Raw genomic sequence first — 16,762 nt, 5'->3', positions numbered from 1 at the left:
GTGTTTTAGGTATTTTAAAGAAACATTTCATGCGTTTTTTGCTTAGGAATGTATGTTTACGTATTTTAGGTATTTTGGATGTTTGTCTAGAGATGAAGCACCTGTAAAGCTGGGTGTCCACTGGAAAAATAAGTTCTTCGCGAATTTGTGCGTCGCAAAAAATAAATCCAGACAGATGTTTGGAATTAAAAACCTATTGTTTTATTTGCGATAGGGCGAAAAAAAAATAAACGATGAAAAATGAAAACGTTTTCATTCTACATCGTTTATTATTTTTTACTTCGTCGTAAAAAATAAAAATAGATTTTTAATTCCAGACAGGTGTCTGGATTTATTTTTTGCGACAGGTATTTGCGATGAACTTATTTTATTTCAGTGGACACTGAGCTGTAAGAAATTAATTGTCTAAATTAAAATAGAAGGGAGTTGTTAATCAAGATAAGTATTGATAACGGTAATTGAAGGCCAGGGTGCTGAAATAGTGTTCGGTGTGCGAAGGTCTTAAGCGTAAAACAATAATCCAGGAGGGAATGTAACTTTTTTTTCTTTTTTTATAACTTTAGAATGGACTTGAAACCTTCAACTATGCTCCGTCCATACCAGGTATGTGGCTTGTTTTTAAATCAAATTAAGTTCATGAAACATGAACCAAAAGATGAGTATCCAAAATTCAAAACAATAGATCATATTTTCCTCTTTGAATAATCCTCCCCTTCCCTTTATATTTCGAGGCTTATTTGTCTTTGTGAACGTCAAAGACAAGGACAAAGACAAATGTTTAGTGCTATGATTTATTTAAGGATAAAATTATACTATAGAGATAGATTAGAATACATTAATAATATAAAAGTGAACGTAAAAGTCAATGTATATTTGTGTCAAGAATTAAAAGTGAACATCAAAAACACAGAGTGTGTGAGACGTTTTGACGGTTGCCTTTATCGAGTTCGTTAATAATAAGCAGATATTCGACTTTCACGTTGAATATATGGTTTATCGTTCACCAATTAGCAGAAAAGCATTTTCTCTCTTTGTATGACATTTTCGAACGTTTTACTATCTTATTAAGGATGTCAATTTCATTGATTTTTTTTCTCTTTGATTACAAAACGTTCGAATTTCCTTTCTTTCTCTTTTGTTAAAAAGAACTTGCTTTTATCTGTTTTTATATATGTGACATTTAAAAATAATTATTTGATCAAAAAACCTTTTTCTATATGCTCGCTGCTACAGTGGAGATATTTTGCTATCGGATATCTAAAAATATTCGACAGTGTGTTTTGCCTAGAGGTGGACGATAATATAAAATATAGATTGTTATTGAATAAATAATTAAACAGTTACTCCAGAAGTACCGGCTGGTTCAAGAAAAAACTTGGGATGTTTGGAAACATTTTAGAGCTATCAAAGTGAGTTTAAGGTTTACCTTGCTTTATTAAAATTGGGGAGGGTTTAACTTAAATTTTGATGTATTAAAAAAGAATGTGCAAAAATCACTTTTCAAAAAGTGCAAAAATACGTCAGAAAAAGGGTGATTAAAATTTGTTCGATTTGCTTCCTCCTTCTTTCTTTTCTTTTGTTTCAATCGAACGTATACGCATTTTTACGATGTAATTAATTATCACATTAAGTATTAAAAGATATCAGAAGGTATTTCAATATGAAATCAACAGTTAAAATTTTTATCTGTTAAAACTTTACGAAAAGAAATGTTATAGGAAAAATTCATGTATGTAAAAATATCCCCATCTCTTCATTAAAATACCTTGTGTTACGAATAGGACCAGAGATTGGCAGATAATGAAGGTTTGTCTCCCATTTGCCTTGAGTATGCCAGAGTTAATAATGCTTTTTTCCCAACGAATAAGTTTTTGTTTATAGCCTTGTGAATATTTTCTTCATAAAAAATAAAAAAACGTGCCAGTACAATCATGATCATAAGACATGTCTATATCTAGACTTTTCTATATTTTGAAAAGTGAAGTTTTATTTTGAAAACCGATTACTTCAAAAACTATTGAACCAGATTTAAAAAGTAACAGCCCAAATTTAAGTTAGACCTTCCTCTTTCTCATAACATTATATATTCAAGTTCATATCTTGATCCAATCTACTATAAGTCGTTGCCAAACATTCGAGGTTTTTTTTGAACCACCCGGTATCATCGTCAAATTTCGAAAATTATGTTCAAATTCTTTTCTAAAACGCTTAAAATTTCCTCGATAAAATCAAGTTTCTAAAATTTTTAAGAAAAAAACAAAATCTAATTATTCACGGCTTTGGCAAAAAAACAAAATATGCCGAGTTTGGGTTCGTTGGAAAGAGAGTTTTTTTGCTGTATTAATTTAGCCGATGAATATTTTGCTTACGAAATGATTACTTTTTTTGTTTCAAATTGTGCTACATTCAGCTAGATTTTAGGTTCATGTGCTACCTAAGAAAAAAGATTGTTACAGAAACTAAAGGAAATGCAATAATGAATCAATTTATCTGGGTTTTCCAATCTTGATTTCTCTGAAGGCCGAGATTACTCAGGAAAAAAGTTCGTCTGAAAAACTATTCGTTAGTAGAAAGTGACGAACCCAAAACGCTCACTTTCAGAATAACCTATGTTCGGTACCCTAAGGCTGATTTGGGCAATTCTGTTGTGGTCAATAAAACACTCGATACCGGCAGGTTGCAATAAATTGACTATACACACTACATACACCCCAAATATTGATCTCACGTGCCCCACAAAATTTGAGCAAAAAGGAAAGTAAAAAAAAAGAATTAAGGTGGGGTCAATTTTTCGGTATTTAAAAAAAAATAATATGAAGTCTTACCAAAGTTCATATTTGGTGCACAACTACAAAATTTCAAATCAATTCCGGATAGATATTGCAATAAAGTCATCAAGATGCACCAAGGATGAAAACAGTATATAAACTGTCATTTTATTGTCAAAATCGAGACTAAACTCAAACTCATTCTCGAACTCCTTGAGTTCATACCAAAACATCTTCAAAAACATCTTAAAATAGGTCGAATTTCTCTTACGCCAAATGAGATTTGTTCAATATTTAACACATTGTTTATAAGATTTTGTTATTATTCCAAGCCTTCAAAATATTTGGTTGAATTTTTAGCAGACAAAGTGAAACCCTTGATTCGTTTGATTTAAAGATAATTGACCACAACGTGAACACACTGTTCTCCAGAGTTATTGCTTTCACTCGTATCAATCAAGTCTTGGTTATTCCAAACTCTCATCTCCTGGTTTGCCTCTTGTATAACATAAGGTGAACTTGACTCCAATGTCAATTCTTGGCTATTTAGATCCACGCCAGGAATCATTATAAAGCCACTAACACCTACTGCCCTGTCTGGAAATATGACTGTATCTTGATCATCTGTAACGGAGACTAAGATATCGTGAGGTCCAGATGCTGTGGTACTATCGCATCCCCAGTTTGTAGATTGTGTACGAAAACATTGGAGTTTCCCTGATACGTGAATGAGTGTTACTGATTGAACAGCCCCTTTGTCTGGCATTCTGAAGGTTGCGTAGCCATTGCCTTTTGCACGGTAACATATCGGTTGTTTGGTCACTGCTTTAGGTCCTGAAACTAAATTGAGAATTTTCCGACTTAAAAATTTGGCAATGCTCAAAATATTGAAAAACTATTTCCTTGAAATTTCAAGATTATCTTATTTAAGGCCGGTCTCCACTTTGCGTGCGAAATTGTGCGACACCTTTTTTGCCTGAAGAAAAGATTACGTCATAAAAAAGTTTCGCGCGAACAAAAAAAAAGTTGAAGGAAGTTCTACTTTTTTCATCCGTTACGTCAATTTTCGACCAATGGAATTGCTTCATTTTTCAACCGACCAATGACCTTACAAAAACGTCAAAAAGTTTTCGCTCATGTCGCGCGAAAGTGGAGACCGGCCTTTGGTTAGCTTATATTAAACAGCCCCTTCTCACAGACCCGGTAGGATTTTCAGCCAGTAGGAATAAAAATAACGGACTGAAACTCGATGGGGATTGATATTCCGATATTATTCATGGCTGGGGATTTCATTCCATTTGTTTTCAAATCAAAAAACTCAGTGGGAATATTTTCAGTGAGGACAAAAATTGGAGGGTAATTTTCCACCGAGGACGATATTTTGGACAGTTTTTCCAGTGAGAAGGAGTCACAGTGGGTCTGTAAGAAGGGGGTGTAAAAGACAAGCATTTTGAGACTAGCTTTCAAACGTTTAGTGAAGAATCCGATTCATACTCTTCAGCTTCTTAAAGGTTTTGTTTTTAAATAAGAGTGGTATCGTTTGCTTACTCATCAATTTATTAATTATATTTTCACGATATATTGTGTAGTGGTGTATGTAGCTCTTTACCTTTTAGTTCCTTGTAATAAGTAACGGTTGAATTTGTTTTTGTGTCTTTCGACATCTCACATTGAGCACAAAAACAAATGGTTCCATTATTCTCCATGAGGGCATCTTTACCACCTTTCTCTAATTTGCAATGTAGTAAACATTCTACTAGTGAGAGTGTTTTGAATCCAGGTTCCACTTTGGTACAGTTTTCGCCATCTTTGTTATTAAAAGATTCAAATAATGTTGTTGTAGGTGATGTAATAGCTTGAGATGTTGAAAAGTAGTAGTTGGTGATGATAATCAGTATGGATGTTAAGCGTTGCCGAATCATGGTAGCAGCCTTGTGATTTCTTTACTCTGATTAATTTTTTCTACTCTAAATTTTCTCTCTTTTTTTACGATTTTCGAGTTTGGTTCTGAATTTTCATTTTTTTATTGCTATGCTATCTTATAAAAAAATTATTTTCAATGTGAGATCTTAGAAACTATATTTTTCTTTTGCTGATAAATTCATTACTTATTTGTTTATTCATACTTTGTTTTTGATTTCTGTGGGAAAGTTGAATGAGGCGGACCATGGAAATCGCTATTTATAAGTTAGGTCAGTATTCAGGGGCCATGGCCCCCCACTTTTTTGCAAAGCAAAAGAAAAATTTTCTCTTAACCCAATTAATTTTTTCTTTTCTGTGCGAGTGCCAATAAAAACGTTAGAACCTTTCTAAAAGGGGACAGATGGACACTTAAATAAGTCAAATTATACTCTTTATTTTTAAACAGACAAACTCAACAGCATAAATATTTATTATCTTTCGGAAAATCAGAACAAAAAGGAAGCTGTTTTAGCCAAATAAGGCAGGTCAAAATCGAAAGTTTTCCGGCCCCTCGGCGCAAACCATGGTTGCGCCTCCATAGTCACTATATTTTTTTGGCCCCCTCACTTTCAAGATCGTGGCGCGGGCCCTAGTATTATTTGTTTTTTAATTCGATAAGTATAGTATATTGAACGTATCTTTTTATGTTGCTAGTTTCATTGTTCTTTATCAATTATTTATGATGATCATTTAGATGTAAAAACCGCGATTTGATATTTGTCGAAAGAAGAGTAGTATGTACGATGTACACGCTTTTTTTTATAAGAATACACTTTATAAGAATTTCCACGTTGAAAATGGTCAAAAAATTAAGAATATGGTAAGAATATCACCATCATGGAATTTTGCCACTCAAGCTAAGAATGCCATTTTTAGATTATTTTTAATTACAAATTGCCAACTACCCCCCAAGGCTCACTCCTTTCACAAAAATACAATTTTATTCTTGAGACGTATGTACTCAATGTTAAATCTAGTTTGATTTAGGATCCTAACCTAAGAACGCTGTAAGAATATTTTAAGATGATTTGCCCAAAAAAGTTAAGAATATCCATGATGAAATGGATTCACACCATTCTTATAAAGAAAAGCGTGTATGAAAATATGAGTCTGTATGGAGCAAGAGGGCAAGATGGATAGGCAAAAAGAATCTTAGATTTTAAATTTCATGAATTTCTGAATGCAACTTTAACCCCCATTCCATATCAATCGTTGGCGAAAATTTTCCGCCTTTTTTAGCTATTAGAGTTTATATTTGACATTTGGTTTCGTCTAAGTTATAACATCTTGTTCGTATTCACTATTATCGATAAAATACCGCCTTGCCAACCTATTACTCCAAAAAAGTTCTAATAGCTATTCGTGATAAAATCTGAACTTTTTAAAATTTTCGCGGATGAAGTCCTTTCAAATTTCCGTTGGGACTTATTTTCGCGGATTTTCGCGGATGACACCCGAATTTGAGAAATCAGTGAAATTTAATCCCCGGCGTAAGTTTATCCCATCAAATTAGATTCAAAAATATTCTAAAGCGCCAGATCAGTGCTATTTTTTTCAATACCGTACTTTTGGGTCATAGCTCAAAGCATTGGCCTTTTCATTCTTCGTGTGAGCTTTTCAGGACAAACTTTCCATAAAAATTGCGACACGAGAGAGGTTTGAGAGATTTCTTTTTTTCCAATAATGGGAAAAAATCATCGTGATAGAGAAAGCTGCACTGGGCGAAATGAGGCAGGAAAATAGGGCTCCGCTGGTCTGCAGAAGACATTGAAACAATAAGTACGATCTTCAAACGATTTTATTCAACCCTCAATATAAAATGTTTGTGTTCGAATAAATAGACCGTTGAAAATCTTCCTATAAAAAATGGATTCCATTAATTAATTAATTCCACATTAACTATAAAACAGATTCCATTTCTAATCTCCATGTCACTCATCAGCACTCTGCTGCATTGAAGATTATCAATGATCTCACTGGTTGTAAAGACCACCCCTCTATTCAACTAAAAGGATGCTCTCCGAAAATGAAGAGAGCACTGGCTTAATCATTTTAAATCTTCACTCTTAGGTTCCAAATAAACACCCCTCCCCCCCCTGTTTATTAATTTTTAAGAATATTTTCAGCTGTCAAAGAGACTCCTTTAGGTCCCCCCGTTTATTAAAATCTCGAAAAATTTGCAACTTTTTCCTTTTCGCTAAATTTGTTTTTAATTGTTCTAGTAAATGTGTCTCTAGTGAAATTTGGTTTGCTTTGTCTTTTAGGATTTTGGGTTGTTAAAATTCCTTGGTCATTTGATTGTTGTCATATGATGTGGGAAAAGTTTTAGTGTTTTCTGAAATTAGCTTCTTCAGATAATAAACTTATTCTATTACGTATCGTCCCGGTTCTTGATCCTCTTCTTCGGAGAAATCAAAATGGTTTTCGCAAATGAAGAAGTACCCTTTCTCAAATTTTAGCTATCTCTAGTGGATCTTGGAAGAAATGAGAAAGCTTAACAAAGATGCATTCATCTATCTGCTTTGTTGACTTCAAAAAAGCTTTTGATTTTATATCTCGCGAAAAGATATTTGTGATTCTCAAGCTAAACGGTATACTACAAAAAATTATATCAGCCGTAAGGGCACTATACGTCTCCACTAAAGGTTACAGGGCTAGAATTTGAAGAACTCGGTACAGCAATGGCGGATAGCGAGCTGTGGAGGGATGGATACTGTTTCCGACGAAGGATGATGAAGATGATAAAAAGTGTCAGATATAAATTTTTAATGGTTTTCTTATTATATTTTCACAGGAGAAAAGTTTACGTAAGATGTTTGGAAATGGCCGTGCGCGATCCGGCGTCATCGTTCTTCCCTGTGGTGCTGGTAAAACGTTGGTCGGTGTCACCGCCGCGTGTACCGTACGGAAGAAATGTTTGGTGCTTTGTACCTCAGGTAAGAAGACTTGCCAAGAGCTTCAATCTCATCATGTTTGTGTATCGTCGCATAAAAAATAAAAAAGCTTTAAGTCCATTTTTTGGGAAACTGAGTTATGACCATATCGATGCTTTAACCCCATTTTTTATCGATTTTTGGACCTACCCCCGGTGGGGTGGAGGTCCTATAAATTAACCTCTGTCCGTTCGTTCGTCCGTCCGTCCGTTCGTTACCAACTTTTCTCGAGATTGAATCATAGGAATCTTTTGATTTTTGGTACAAAGGTGCAAAATGGTGGTGGCCAAAATGTGACGGGGCCAATTTTCGAAAAAAAATGTTTTTGGGCAAATTTGGGCCAAAAAAAGGGTTTTTTGGACTTTGTGAAATATTGGATCCATATTTTTTTCTGATCTTTTGCATGAAAGTAGATTAAAGATGGCTCAAGCAGATTTTTGTAAAAAAAGATTTTTTCAGCTCAAAAAACGCATGTTTATCTATAACAATCACTATTAACAAGCATACATCAAAATGTTCTTAGACTAATTACTCAATTTTTTGATGAGATAGATGTTTTTTTTGCTCACGAAGTCCTGAATATGAAAGAATATTTCAAGAGCATGAAATTTTGGCTTATAAATGTTTTTTTAATAAGAAATAAACGACTAATTTTAATAGATCGTCACTATTTGTGTTCTGAATGATTGTTTAACGGTCATGCTCACGTAGATATCAATTATATATGTGTTAAATGCATAACCAGATAGGTCCATAAAAGTATCACTTGTTTGGCTTAAATCCATCAAAAACCAACCTAAACTTTAAGCTTTTAGAAAAATAAGAATTTTACTTTTCATTTTATTTTCAGGGTAAAAAAGCTTTGAGTCACATCAGTTTAGGGCAAAAAGCCTGAAGTCCAGCGTGGAAACAATTTTGGACTTTTTTAACACAAAAATATTTCCAATTTTAATGGTTTTTCAGGATTTAAGGAAAAAGTCGATTTTCTCAAAACAACAAAAGTGGACTGAAAGCTTTTTTATTTTGATGCGATGGTATATACTTATTATTACTTCTTTAAATAAGCACCGAGACAGTCTTGGTTTAAAATGGTCGAGTAGACTGCTGGCAGCCACTCACGGATTCGTACCCCTACGGTTTTGTACAGGTTTGTAATTCAGACTAATGATGGTGCTCTTTTATTATCTAACAGATACATAAGTTCAAATTAAAAGCTAAAATTCTAACATCATAGTTTTGGTTTCTTTTAACATTTTATACTAAGAAATCAGACTCTAATACAAGTCAGTAACCATATAGGCAATTGTTTTGAGCGCCGCCCCTTAGAGGGTGCTACTAGACATGAAAATGGTAATCTCATAAAAGTAAATTGGACAATTTTTTGGATCAATTTTTTTAAACATAGATTTCCGTCTGAGCGAAGAATATAAAGTGGCTTTTCCGTCTCAAAATTCTGCATGATTTACCAAAGTTTCAAGAATAGATGCTGATTTGCTGTGCAAAATCCATCTTCCGTGTCAGATAAAAAGCCTTGCTTTGACCAGTTTTTTAAGCAGCATCTTTACTACAGGTGTTTCTGTCGAGCAATGGAAATCTCAATTCAAATTGTGGGCTAACATTGATGATAAACATATATGTAGATTCACTTCCGACACTAAAGATAAACCTGTCGGTAAGTATTCTTTTTGTGATTTTGAAATCTGTTTTGAATCTAAAAGTAAACAAATCCAAGGGTGGTTACGCCCAAGATCCCCTGCTTTAATGTGGTACAACTATGTGTAACTTTGCAATTAAAACTCTGTTACAGTTTAAAGTTTTTTGAAAAAATGCCTAGGAGAACAATAATATATCATGTGGTTTGTCCCTCTAGTGTTTGGAAAAATGCTTAGGAGAAAACATACCAATATGGTTTGTCCCGCTAATGGTCAATGTTTTACTTTTAGATTGTCATCTAGCAGTGACCACCTATTCAATGATTGCACACACTATGAAAAGATCCTACGAATCTCTTTTGGTAATATACTTTGAACTTTGTATTTGATAGAGACGATATATTACGTTTTAAAACCAGTAGTATAGAACTCTTCAGATAGCATTTCGATCTTCACCTCGGTGGTTAGTTTACTTGGCTGGCTAATTCTTCTATTTCCGACACCCAGTTTTAGAGATAGAAATAATAGTAAGGTCAGAATCACTGATAAACAAAAGATTTTTCCCTCTCTGCTCTCTGGTCTCTAAGCAAAGAAATATAGTTTCCATAAGCGATTCCGACCTTTCTACTATTCCTATCTCTAAAGAAGGGTGTCGAGATTAGAAGAGGGATGTCGATATTAGATCGTGTTACGGTAGTTTCCTTTTTCTCCTTTTTCCTTTCCTTATTTTCACCGGTTGTTCAGTCCAACGCGCAGGCCATTATCCGGCTACTGTTTTATATTTATTTTGTTTTTTTCAGATAATGGACTTTCTAAAGAACACTGAATGGGGCTTGATGTTGTTAGACGGTAAGCATTTTGCCAACTTACTTTTGACAAAAAAGTGTATGGAGAATTTCTTTGATCCGGGAAAAATAATTACCAGCTGGTATTAAGGATACTCATGTTTTAACAGGATACTCGTAAAACCTTCAACCCATCCCACTATACTAGATGAATGTGTGTAACGCAAGATGGTAGCAAAGCTGAGGTTTCGAATGGTTTGTCAGGGGGTTGACTCGAGTATGAAAATGGGATTTCCTGCAGTTTTGAGACAAAAAATATCTTGTTGTCTTTCGAAAAAGCAGTTGATAATACGTCGTGGTTTTAATTTTATGTTAAAAATTTCACTTTAATCTATGATTGAGCGCCAAAATTAGCACTACCTTCCGATAAAACCCCCGCTCAAAAAAGTATTTTACGTTCTAATCGAAGATATCCCTGACTTTTTAACAAAAATAATTCTGACGTCAATTATTCAAAAGATCGTGTGACGTAAATTTTCGAATTTTAGAGGGCGTTGCACTTTCTACGAAAAAAGTTAGTATGAATTATGTTTTTAAATAGTCAATGCGCAGGTAAAAAACGGAGGCCATTCGCGTAAGAAGTGGATATAAGTTGTTATCCCGTAAGTTTGGATATGCCCATGATTAGGTTTTGAAATCAAAGTATCTATTAATTGGTCTTTTAAGGCGCGTCATGTCGACCTCAAATTCGTAAATACAGCAACATTTTTTATATCTTTTCCATTCTTATACACTGACGATACATTTGACAAATTGAGACGTTTTACTGCTCAATAAGTTCCGGTTTTCGATTAAATTGAAATCGCCTTCAAACTCTCATGATTGACAGTTTATTGTTTACTAAGCTAATTTTATTGTGAAGATTTCAAGTCATATTCTCACATTCGATTTGAAGCGTAAAATGTATTAACGAGAAATCTTCCAACTACTCGATGTACTACTGTACGATGATCATCCTAAGGGCTTTTGATGCGCAAGCTAAACCAGCGTTTGCGACGACGGGGACCGTCTAGTTTATAACTAACACTAACACTCTAATTGACTGTTATCTTTTTTAGAGGTGCACACCATTCCAGCCAAACAGTTCAGAAGAGTCCTTACCAGTAAGTCTCTTGTCACAGAGAAGGAATCGGACTTCATAAACGGAAAATTAATTTTATCAGTAGATGCGTTTTAGTAGAGGCCACTATGTCTTCCCGTGTGCAGCAGCTTGTGCAAAGGGATTTTATGATTGAATATTGTTCCTTGAATGTAGAAGATCAAAATTTGAGAGGTGAGGCCGGGTGTGACTACTCGTTGCCATGGAAACTGACGTCATTGGTTACTATGGCAACCAAAATAAAAAGTCGTCAAAATCGAAAATTTTTTGTTTCATTCGAAAGAGCATGAAAAACTGATGAAGAAAAAGGTCACAACCTATATCTGAAAATGAATATATTAGGAGATATAAAGGAAATAAGGCAAAATGACGTCATAAAACGATGACGTCATCGAAAAATCAAAATTTGCCAAAATTCGAAAATTTTTGGTTTTTTGAAAAGAAGACCCTCCAGTGAACATAAAATATTATTACGAAAACGTTTAAAAAATCGTTAAAAAAAGTCTATTGGTCAAAATTGACATATTCATTTTTTGCCTGTCGAAGGTTGGAGCTTGCCCAAGCACATTACAGGCAAAATTTAAAAATATCAATTTTTGCTCATAGACTTCTTAAAAAGGATTTCAGACTTTTTCGTAATAATATTTTTTGTTCACTGGAAGGTATTCTTTCTAAAAAACCAAAAATTTTTGAATTTTGGCAAATTTTTATTTTTCGATGACGTCATCGTTTTATGACGTCATTCTGCCTTATTTCCTTTATATCTCCTGATATATTCATTTTCAGATATAGGTTGTGACCTTTTTCTATATCAGTAATTCATGCTCTTTCGAATGAAACAAAAAATATTCAATTTTGACGATCTTTCATTTTGGTTGCCATAGTAACCAATGACGTCAGTTTCCATGGCAACCGGTGGTCACACCCGGCCCCACCTCTCAAATTTTGATCTTCTACATTCAAGGAACAATATTCAATCATAAAATCCCTTTGCACAAGCTGCTGCACACGGGAAGCTTTTTCGCGACATAGTGGCCCCTACTATTTATTCAGATTTTTTTCACACAGTAGCTCACAAATATTCATCAAAAACTATCGGCATGACATTTTTGGCCATTTTTTCAGGTGACATTGACATTTTGATAATAAATCCTGATGTGTACTTGCATGATTTCTCAAATGCTTTGGTAAAAAAGGGTATTGGTCATTTACCAATTAATTTATATTTCGGGACATTGTTTTATGTATTTTCTCTCATTAGCATGCGTACATACGTGTTTTTAAACAAAATATAGAACAACTTTCACAATTCTTTTGTTCATTCTGCTTTGTCAGCATAGAGACGCGCCTCCTTTCTACATTATAATAAAGAATATCTTTAACTTCAGCTTGACAAACTTTTTTCATTCGTTTAGTTGTCAATGCCCACTGTAAACTTGGTTTGACTGCGACCTTGGTTCGTGAAGATGACAAAATTGCGGTATGATGATTTTTTTTGATTTTTCTCTAAATTATTTTGGAATTTTCATTTACTTTGCTTAACAACCAAGATAAGATTATAAGTGGGCATTTTTGAGTGGGTATTAAATTTTTAAATGATTTTGGTTTGGAGGATTTGCATACATTCACTGTTTTGAAAGTGAAGCAAAGGTTTGTCAGGTTTTCTCTGTAAAGACAGACCCGATATCTACGGAAATTTTAGAAGTCATTACCGTGTACTTCTTTTGCATTTACTGCACTACGTCATGCGTGAGAAACCCTCTATTACAGATTATGTTAAGGTTGTCTACATCACCGTTGACAAATCAAAAGGCTAATCACAAAATTAGTGTCTGAGAAAACCAAGAGTTTTTCTGTCTAGCTAAATTTGAGATTGGCCCATTTTGCATAGTGAAGAGGGTCCCATCGACTTGAAACAGGGTCAATCTCAAACTTTATGCTCCTAGACAAACAGAGAAACTCTTAGTTTTCTCAGGCAATAATTTTGAGATTGGACCTTTTGATTTGTCAACGGCGACATAGAAACGGTGACATATTACTCCTAAAATTTATTATCCTGCCTCCACCTCGTATTCCCTTTCAATTTTCTTCTTTTAAGGATTTGAATTTCTTGATTGGTCCCAAACTTTACGAAGCAAATTGGATGGAACTCCAAAATAAAGGCTTTCTTGCCCGTGTACAATGTGCCGAGGTAAAACTAACCATATTAAAGAACTGAGTTTAACTTGTGGCAAGTCTTTTATTTTTATACAGTGATATTTCAAAATACTACTCTAATCTCTCTAATTTCTTAAGTGAAAAAAAACTTCAAGCGTTAGCTTTCGGGGTATTTTTAGATTTTTTCTAATACAGCAGTGAAGTAAATTATTGTTATCGAGAGTTCAGTTATAATATCTTCGCATTTAAAGAATTTATTTTATTTTTGAACTTCAGGTCTGGTGCCCAATGAGTCCAGAATTTTATCGTGAATATTTAGGTACACCTACAAGGAAAAGAAATGTAAGAATTAATTTTCTTCGAAAAAAATTGAAATTTGACATTTTTGAGATTCCGCGATATTTGAATGAACATCATATAGTATACTCAACTCTTATGCGAACCTTTATAATTAGAACTATGAGATATAATTCGAAAAATTGGTCCCCTTAGCTTGGAAGTAGTGTAAAAACGCTCTCTATAATTCGAAGAAAAGGCTTAGTCCCTTGAAGATCGAATTAGAGAGAGGCAACTGTATCTTTAAATTAACTAAAAAGAATACTGGTGTTTTTGTTGTTTTGCTTTTCAAACTTGCGATATGTTATTTTGTGGGAAAAAACAGCCCCTGAAAAATTGCAACCTTAGATAATTATATCGATTTCAATTTTCAGTTATTCTACGTCATGAATCCAAACAAATTCCGTGCTTGTGAGGTATACATTTAATACGTAATCAATGTTTATCAAATAACCAAATTAATTTCCCCCATTACAGAAAGCTAAACTTTCCCGAAAAAATCTTGTACATACTCGTTTTTCTATACAAGAACAAATATAAATATAAGAACATAAGGATTCGATGGCCAAAATATTAAGAGCAAGTTAAGAACATTTTAAGGCTTTGCAGACTCCAAAACACCTGATTTTTAAGGAAAACATTCACAAAAGCGTGAAAATAAGAACATGCTAAGAACATTAGGCTTAAAACTCAATAAGTTAAGAACACCGAAGGCTTTTTAAAGTTTTGGATGTTCTTATAAAAAAAAGTGTACTATGACAATTAGAATAAAAGAAACATTATTTTTCATTTCATTGATTTTTAATTGAATGTTCTTCTTTTATTTTCTTGATTTAGTTCTTGATACGTTACCACGAAAGGTAAGAAGAACGTTTTTCGTTGAAATCTTTCCTTTGTTTATCCAATTCCATTCTTGTAGTAGTCAAGTTGATAATCAATATCAACTTCAATATAAGTCTTACTTCCAGATTTCTAAAACGTATCATATGGTAAAGATTAGAGATCTGAATTCAAGGAAAAGTGTTGAAAGTACTAAGCAAAATAAAGATGAAACACTAGATAATGATTTTTTTGTTAATATCTCTACTTGACCGTTAGAATCATTAAATGGACTCTCCCAATTCATCTTTCTCACAGGCGGAATGACAAAATTATTGTATTCGCTGACAATGTGTTCGCCTTGAAACATTACGCAGTTGCGCTTAATAGGTAAGTAAATAGAACACTTTTTTCCAGTGTAGATATCCGATTGCTAACCGACAGGCTTATATGAACCCTAAGGATACAGAAGAAATTTTGGCGGGAATTTAATTTGGCAGATGGCCGAAAAAGTTTTTTCAGAGGGAATTTAATAGGATAGCTGGATAAATTAAATTTGACGGGAATTTAATTTGGCGGTTGCAGGATATTTTTGGCCAAAAGCGTTATTAAATAAGCAAAAAAAACCTTTTTTAAGGCTTGAAATAGCACAAATTTGGGGAATGCGTGAAATAAATTAAATTTGGCGGGAATTTAATTTAACGGATGGAGGAAAAAATAAATTTTGGCGGGAACTTAATTTGGCGGATTTTGCTAAATCCGCCAAAATTTCTTCCTTTAAGGATTTAAGGTATATCATAGAAAGTGTTTCTGCTTTAAAAGTATAAGACTGCTATGAGCATATAAAGTAGTATAGTGGCTGTATTGATGTTTACTTTAATGGGAAAAAATTTCAAAGTTTCACGGAGACTTAATTTCGCAGACGGTTCTATTGGTAGACAATATTGTATGATTTTGTGCCGTTTATTGCCAATTTGAAATACGCATTATAAGCGCTTCTTTGAGGCTAATAAACATTTAAAAAGTAGTTTATTTGACACATTTCGAGTTTTGTTTAGAATATATGGTGGATATAAGGCCTTTCCGAATTTCCGTTGTGTCTTAATGACATGACATGACATCCAAATCCGCGAAATTTTATCCCATTGACTGATTTATTATTTTGATACACATTTGTATTCTCATTTATTCCAGACCATACATTTACGGGCCAACTTCGCAATCTGAGCGTCTTCATATCATTCAGAATTTCGTTCATAACCCTCTTGTGAACACTATATTCATTTCCAAAGTAAGTATATTAGTGTGCTTTGACACCCCTCCTCAAAGACCCGGTGGGACCCTCTCTCACAGGAAAAATAGGCCTAATATCATCCCTAATAGAAAATTACACTAAATTTTTGTCCATGCTGAAAATAATCGAATAAATAAATCCTCGGTGCAAAATATTGTGCTATTTTTTCCATCTCCACTGAATTTTCTGACTGAAAACAATGGAATTCATATTCCAAGCCATAAAGAACATGGAAATACATGGCAAATCGAATTGAGGGGGCCAAAAAAATATGTCGCCCACCATGGTTGGGCGACCTAGAAGATTTTCGACTTTTTACCCTTATTTTACCCCTCTAAACGGTATATATAAGATTTTTTAAATTAAAAAAAAATTACTTTGCAAAATATTGGAGGGGCCATGGCCCCCCTGGCCCCCCGGTGACGGGGGCCATGAAATATCAATCCCCATCTACGGAAAAATCTTACAGTCTCTGTGAGAAAGTGGTATGCTTTGACTGTCAAACTAAAAGAAAAGGCGACTTTATGAGGCGAAGACTAAAAATGTAACGGCCAAACCATTTTGAATTTTCACTTTGACTGTAGTCGCCATGATACCCTGTAAGTGATAGAGAACACAGCTTTTTTCTCATCATTTAAGATTTTACTGCTTTGTAGAGAAAACCGATCATCCTTCAAAATTTATCTTTCGCACCATTTCTCCTCCCCATATTTAGGTTGGTGACACATCTTTTGATATGCCAGAAGCCAACGTTCTTATACAGGTTAGTTGTAAAATCAATGTTTCTTATGATGCTTACATCGAAATATTCATTCTAATCATTCGTTCTACGTGCGAGTAGTTCCCCAGTAGTTCCCCTGTTTCGAGGTTGCTGTTGTTTAACTAATCAATATTTTC

The 16,762-nt window shown here is 33.9% G+C and overlaps 2 protein-coding genes across 2 annotated transcripts in view; one reads left to right on the top strand and one right to left on the bottom strand.

Annotated features, from left to right (window-relative positions):
• The window catches only part of LOC136816591 (general transcription and DNA repair factor IIH helicase/translocase subunit XPB-like), a 36,558-nt gene that overhangs the window by 15,479 nt on the left and 4,317 nt on the right, over positions 1–16,762 (top strand). Inside the window, exons 17-30 of the mRNA XM_067072930.1 lie at positions 564–603; positions 7,525–7,666; positions 9,234–9,335; positions 9,607–9,677; positions 10,116–10,164; positions 11,219–11,263; positions 12,675–12,739; positions 13,358–13,450; positions 13,693–13,758; positions 14,127–14,168; positions 14,590–14,612; positions 14,890–14,961; positions 15,766–15,862; positions 16,581–16,628. Of these exons, the coding sequence (XP_066929031.1) occupies positions 564–603; positions 7,525–7,666; positions 9,234–9,335; positions 9,607–9,677; positions 10,116–10,164; positions 11,219–11,263; positions 12,675–12,739; positions 13,358–13,450; positions 13,693–13,758; positions 14,127–14,168; positions 14,590–14,612; positions 14,890–14,961; positions 15,766–15,862; positions 16,581–16,628 (955 nt within the window). The remainder of the gene's footprint in view (positions 1–563; positions 604–7,524; positions 7,667–9,233; positions 9,336–9,606; positions 9,678–10,115; positions 10,165–11,218; positions 11,264–12,674; positions 12,740–13,357; positions 13,451–13,692; positions 13,759–14,126; positions 14,169–14,589; positions 14,613–14,889; positions 14,962–15,765; positions 15,863–16,580; positions 16,629–16,762) is intronic.
• LOC136816592 (uncharacterized) lies at positions 3,071–4,741 on the bottom strand. The gene is made up of 2 exons (XM_067072931.1): positions 4,378–4,741; positions 3,071–3,608 (listed from the first exon to the last, which is right to left on the bottom strand). The coding sequence occupies exons 1-2, from the start codon at positions 4,688–4,690 to the stop codon at positions 3,160–3,162; spliced, it is 762 nt and encodes a 253-aa protein (XP_066929032.1). The 5' UTR covers positions 4,691–4,741; the 3' UTR covers positions 3,071–3,159.

This window comes from Clytia hemisphaerica, unplaced genomic scaffold (genome assembly GCF_902728285.1).
Source record: "Clytia hemisphaerica strain Z4C2 unplaced genomic scaffold, Clytia hemisphaerica genome assembly, whole genome shotgun sequence".
In the NCBI taxonomy this organism is placed as follows: Eukaryota; Metazoa; Cnidaria; class Hydrozoa; order Leptothecata; family Clytiidae; genus Clytia; species Clytia hemisphaerica.
The sequence above is the reverse complement of the archived record's forward strand: the minus strand, read 5'-3'. Positions and strand labels throughout refer to the sequence as shown.

Excerpts from the sequence above, each read along its gene's own strand:
- LOC136816592 (XM_067072931.1), bottom strand. The coding sequence starts at position 4,690 with ATGATTCGGCAACGCTTAACATCCATACTGATTATCATCACCAACTAC. Across the intron at positions 3,609-4,377 it reads TTATTACAAGGAACTAAAAG|TTTCAGGACCTAAAGCAGTG; the intron begins GTAAAGAGCTAC and ends TTCTCAATTTAG.